Here is a 2,387-nt window from a genome sequence, read left to right as displayed (position 1 = left end):
CACATAAGAGAAGAATATGTGCTACAAAATCGAAGACGAAATCAAGAAACAGTTGATATATCCTACTACAAGAATCACTGTCAAGAAGCAAGAACCACAAATCCTAAGATGCACCAGGACGGAGCACTCGATCCCAAGCAGTATAAGTTTAGACGGGCGTGACAAACTGTTGGAAACAACAACAAATAAACAAACAAATATGAATGCTAAACAAACAATCAAATATGATCATGCATTACTAATTCTGTCACTCGGCAGTCGGCAGTTTCCTTGATCAACTAGCTACTTGTAATAATACTGTATTTGTTTCTTGAATCAAGTCAAAAGCTTTACACGTCTGCTGGTGCCTCTGTGTGGCACAATTCTGTTCCTCCTACGTTCTACAGGAGACTAGCTAGTTCTCCAAGAAAAGAAAAGAAAAAGCTTTTGTGATTTTCAAGAACGGCCACGGAAATCAAGAATCAGTCGATCTCGGGCCTACCTAGAACCAAGAACAAAGAAAGGATCAAGAGAAGCCGAACAGCAAGGTTGGTTCACGCAGGCGCGTCGGCGGCGGGCAACGGAGCGGCCTTCTTGTCGACGAGGCAGCGGACGGCGTCCCTGAGCTTCCGGAGCGCCCTCTCGAACTCCGGCAGCTCCGCCTCCCCGAGCGCCCCCGCGTGGGCCTCCCACCACCCCGCCCTCCCCGCCTCCGCCACGGCCAGCTTCACCTTGACTCCGATAGCCTTCATCCGCTCCTTCTCCGCCGCCGCCAGCGCCTCGGCTTCCTTCAGCTCCCGCCGCCTCGCCGCCAGGTCGCCGAGATCAAGAGCGGCGTCGCCGGGGAGCGGCTCCCTGCCGTCGTCTTTGTGGCGGCGGAGGACGGCGTCGACTGAGGGGCTGCCGAAGGCGTAGGCCGTGCCGCTCTCGGAGAAGACGACGACGGCCGTGTCGACGCCGAAGCACGCAGAGAGGTCGGCGGCGTAGGCGAAGAGCGTCGGGCGGCGCTTCGAGAACGTCACCTGCCGCTGGGAGCGGTCCTCTATCAGCTTCGTCGTGTCGATCCGCTGCCGCCCCGCCGTCTTTTTCGGCATCGTCGGAGCTCGGGATTTGAGTTGAGGAGGGAGCAAATCTTGGTCTTGCGAATCGAAATTGGAGAGGGAGGGGTCCCGTCGATGGGGGCGGCGCCGAAGCGAGGCGCTGCCTCAAGCGAAGTAGAGCCGGGCCGGCCCATTTGGCCATTTACCAGTAGCTGACGAATAAGATCTGCTAAAAAAAACTCCGCTCACAAAAAAAATGCTAAAAAGCTGACAAATAAGAAAACGAGTCTGTAGTTCTGTACTCCGTATAGCAGCTATAGCCATCCATGCTAGTATGTAGATATTTTATTGTTTTTAAAACAAAAAATCAGTTTTTATTTTAAATTCATGCCTTTGTTTTATTTTTATTTAAAAACATAATTTTTTTGAACCTTTGAACATTTTCTAAATACACAAAACTATTTTTTTCCATACCCATGATTTTTTCTGAACCAGCAAGGAAATACATTTGAACGCTGGGAACTTTTTCAGAACTCCTGAAGAATTTCCGAACCGGTGAATATTCTTTTGAATGTTGGGAATTTAATTTTTTTACCGCTTGATCATTTTCTCGAACCCATGAACATTTCGTCAAACTCATGAACATTTTTAGACACATCTTGAATGTTTTTGAACCGGTGAATATTTTTATGAATCCGGCAGAAGCATTTTTTTAGCCATGTGCTTTTTAAGAAAGTAATGAACATTTTTCCGAACTAAAGCGACATAACCTACTGGATATTCTTTTTTAACCCGTTAACATTTTCTGGAATCCACACCAATACCCGTGAACATTTTGTTTTCTAACATATGAATTGGAAATGAATTTCTGATCTCAGGTGCATAAGCTCCCTTTATCAAAAATAAATTTTGAATTGTTCAAAGATGTAAAGATTTTTTGGCACGTATATGTGCACATTCTATGTGCGCCCACAAAGTTTCAATGAAAATCGATATTTTTGTTCCCTCTGTAAAAAGAAAAAATTGTCTCGATAAATGCCTTATTCTAGCACAAAATTTGTCGTTTTACACAGGCTGCGCAAAAAGTTGATTTATGCTAAAACAACTTGATAGCACGTAGGATGTGGAGATTTACATGCGAATCAAATGTTGATCCATATGCAGTGCTGGAGGGTTCTGGTCAGGCAGAGGGACCTGGCGATGCTGGACGTGGTGGTGGACGACGTCAGGAGACTCTACGCGAGACTGCGAGCTGAGTAACGGAGGACCCCGGCGGCGGCTCGACCATGGACTTACTTAGTTCTCTATCTACCTGGGTTGAGTGTGCCTATGTGTTGTTCGGATCAGCTTTGTATCTCTCTATTAGTG

The 2,387-nt window shown here is 46.8% G+C and overlaps 1 protein-coding gene across 1 annotated transcript; it reads right to left on the bottom strand.

The window, feature by feature from the left end:
* Positions 1-279: 279 nt before the first annotated feature.
* Positions 280-1,133, bottom strand: LOC127325764 (agamous-like MADS-box protein AGL61). The gene has a single exon (XM_051352585.2). It carries the CDS (start codon positions 1,071-1,073, stop codon positions 534-536), a length of 540 nt encoding a protein of 179 aa, XP_051208545.1. The 5' UTR covers positions 1,074-1,133; the 3' UTR covers positions 280-533.
* Positions 1,134-2,387: the final 1,254 nt, after the last annotated feature.

Source organism: Lolium perenne, chromosome 1 (assembly GCF_019359855.2).
Source record: "Lolium perenne isolate Kyuss_39 chromosome 1, Kyuss_2.0, whole genome shotgun sequence".
NCBI classification, from domain to species: domain Eukaryota; kingdom Viridiplantae; phylum Streptophyta; class Magnoliopsida; order Poales; family Poaceae; genus Lolium; species Lolium perenne.
Note: the sequence above shows the minus strand (reverse complement) of the source record. Positions and strands in the feature narration are given on the sequence as shown.

Bases quoted from the DNA above. Each gene is read 5' to 3' on its own strand.
- LOC127325764 (XM_051352585.2), bottom strand. From the start codon at position 1,073: ATGCCGAAAAAGACGGCGGGGCGGCAGCGGATCGACACGACGAAGCTG.